The sequence below is a fragment of the Atta cephalotes genome, assembly GCF_000143395.1.
Source record: "Atta cephalotes unplaced genomic scaffold scaffold00028, whole genome shotgun sequence".
Lineage (NCBI taxonomy): Eukaryota > Metazoa > Arthropoda > Insecta > Hymenoptera > Formicidae > Atta > Atta cephalotes.
In genome coordinates, this window is record NW_012130092.1 from 4,023,849 (window position 1) to 4,027,259 (window position 3,411).

Here is a 3,411-nt window from a genome sequence, read left to right on the forward strand (position 1 = left end):
ATTTGTCTTAAGACATTACATGTTACATAAGAAATGTTACATGTAATATACTCTTTGAACGTCTTTGTGCTAACATATCTTATCTCACATATCATCGTTAATATACGTAATCTGAAATGTTAAATTTGAGTATTTTATTATACGATACGACTGACAGCATTATTATCATTTTATGAATATATGTTACATATAACGAGATACTTCAATTTAGCTTTGCATCGCATCTTTTATATTAAATTTATACTTCACCGATTTTATTTTTATTTTTACACTGAGGAAGACTTAATTGAAAGAGTTGAAAACGTTTGTCAAGTTTTCTCAAGAATAAAGTATATGATTTCATATACGCCTAACCTGTGTTGGCTTGCACTGGCTGATTTATATACATCCTTGAATTTATTCTTTGGAGGCTATTTCAAGATTGATAGTTACAAAAATGTTATTTATGTAATTGATAATTATGACGACAGGTTGTAAATTTCTTAAATGATCTGTATACATTGTTCGACCGTATAATCAAAGGATATGAAGTGTACAAAGTAGAAACGATTGGAGATGCCTATATGGTCGTAAGTATACTCTTAGAAATTTCGTAATGAATTTAAATATATAACGGAAGCTTGTGATTATATATAATTGAAATGAAAAGCAATGGTTTAATCAGTTTAATGGAAAACTAAGTTACAGTGTCTTAAATGTAATGAATGTGTGCATTAAATTTCATAAAATTTTATAAAAAGTACATTAAATTTCATGTATATGTATATATTTTTCAGTTGCAAAATATATTTTTCAATTGCAAATACATTAAATTTAATGTAATATTATGAAATTAATAATATTTTTAACAGTAGCATTTTTATCTAATTAATTACGAAAAAAATGATTTTCTAATACTTTATTCAGGTTTCTGGTCTTCCAATAAGAAATGGAGATCAACATGCTGGACAGATAGCATCAATGTCACTGGAATTACTTAATGCTGTTAAGCATCATACGATAGCTCATCGACCTCAAGAAACTCTCAAATTACGTATCGGCATTCATACCGGTAAGAAAAGAGTCACACATTCGGAAACATATATATACATATATACACATATATGCACGCATATATGTATTATACGCATGTATATCATTATATTACTCAGTAATAACATGAATTATAGGTCCTGTAGTAGCGGGTGTTGTCGGTTTGACGATGCCTAGGTATTGTTTATTTGGAGACACCGTCAATACTGCATCTCGTATGGAATCTACTGGAGAGCCATTACGAATACATATCAGTAAGCAATGCAAAGAAGCACTAGATAAGATCGGAGGTTATAAAATCGAAGAACGTGGTTTCATTGAAATGAAAGGAAAAGGAACAGTGAAGACTTACTGGCTTACAGGAGCTACTGTGACACACAGAAAGAACATAGAGGTTTGTAAATAAAAATTTAGAATGTTTGAATGAGTTGTATAAAGCATGAATGTATGTAGTGTAATAAGGATGTATTCTTCAGAATTGAAGATTTTTTTCTTAATTAACTCTTAAAATTATTGAAATTATGTAATTATGTCATATAAAAATTAGTATCAAGAATAAATTTAGTATCAAAAATATATTTTTCTCTTTAGAAATTTCCATCAAATTTATTTTAAATTAAAAGATTTTATATTATTTATTTTAATATTTAAAATTAATTGATTAATGAGCTTGTTAAATTTTATTTACAGTTGAACTTACACTGAAGTTATCGCTCTCTAATGAACTAAATCTTTATGTCTCTACAGAATTCTAATGGGGATGAAAATCTCCTACCGCTGTTCTGCAGACCACGAAAAAGCCCGAAGTTAAGTCCAGACTCGCGATACGCATCACAACTAGAAGGATTAGGCACCGGTAGTCGCAGACATTCAAATGTACCATATCCAATTGCAGATGACTCTTCTTCGCAGTGTGAGATATCCAATCCAATTTCGCGAACAGTATATGCTCGCAAGCTCGAAAGATCTCTTCTGTCTCTGACTGAAAACGTCTCGAAGACCACGCTAGATAAAATTCCAGTTCAGGAAGAAGAAGAAGCACACAGATGTTTAAATATCAAGTCGGTAGATGATTTATTTATAAATACAGGACCAAAATTTAGAAAGAACGCTCGTGCATTATCTACCATCGCGTCCTCTTCGTCAAGTGACTATCCGTCTGAAACTATCTTACGCGAATCCCGTTCACTTGACCCGCTTCCCACTGATATGTACAATAAACGATTCGAATCGCCGAACTTCTGGAAGGAACACGAATGCACGCGGATGAATTTAAAAGCAGACATTTCTGAAAAAATGCTGAATAATAATTATCCTAATGGCAATGTAATAATGATGTCTCATATTGACAGGCTCCCAAATGAAGCAGAGCCACTGTTAGATGACGATACGAACAAGAGAGAAATACGGGAGAAGCGATCACGCTCACTGGATCAGGTGGTATTCGAATCTAGCACGGACAGTGTACCTGATAAAAAGTCGTCTGCGCGAAAATTATTAGAAATTCCACCTGTTTCAACTATTATCCAGATGTTCAATGGTAATGGATTGCGCAACAGTAATGTCTCTTTAAGAAGAGGAATATTAGCAGGGTATGATAAGCAAACCGAACGCGAAAGTGTAGTCTAATATGCATTCGGGAAAAAAAATTTTTAATACAAAAAGCCTAAGTAGGAAGCAAGAAATAAAATCACTCGTAAAAATTATGCGCTTACCAGACGCATGAACTATGTGGAACATTACTTTAAGAATGATAAGCATGATTTATTGTTGCCATCTTTTTTTCTTAGATACGTGCAATTTATATGTATATGAAAGTTACCGATTACAATGTATATATTTATAATATTTAGTTATTTTACAATTCTTATTGTTCTAAAATGTGTGCATCGAAGCGAAAAACAACTTTTACTTTATACAGGACTGCTCTCCTGTTCTCTTTGTTAAGATTTTTAATTCGAATGTATGTAACACGGAAACAGCAAATTATTTTTAAAAATCATGACCAAAGTACATCACGGACACTTAATTCATCCGACAATTCATTTCGTTTATTAGTATGAAAAAGGAATTAGGACAGTATCGCGTATAATCGATGTCAGAATGATTTAGATTTTTTTTTATTTTGTAGGTAACTTTTATAGTTTTATTTCTACATGAAAAAGTAATGTAAGTCGTCCGCGCGAAAATCATTAGAAATTTCACTTGTTTCGACTATTATCTAGATGTTCTTCAATGGTAATGACATCTATTATCTAGATATTCAATAATAATATATGCAACATAATAAATCTGTAAAGATTACCTAACGAAAAATTTGTCAATGTTCCAATATCGATTTTATATATATATATATATATATATATATATATATATATG

General features: G+C 31.0%; 1 protein-coding gene across 1 annotated transcript in view; it reads left to right on the top strand.

Moving 5' to 3' along the window:
- LOC105620714 (guanylate cyclase 32E-like) overlaps positions 1 to 2,661 on the top strand; it is a 65,905-nt gene extending 63,244 nt beyond the window's left edge. The window contains exons 15-18 of the mRNA XM_012202206.1: positions 471 to 569; positions 907 to 1,051; positions 1,170 to 1,426; positions 1,780 to 2,661. Of these exons, the coding sequence (XP_012057596.1) occupies positions 471 to 569; positions 907 to 1,051; positions 1,170 to 1,426; positions 1,780 to 2,661 (1,383 nt within the window). The remainder of the gene's footprint in view (positions 1 to 470; positions 570 to 906; positions 1,052 to 1,169; positions 1,427 to 1,779) is intronic.
- The last annotated feature ends 750 nt before the right edge of the window (positions 2,662 to 3,411 follow it).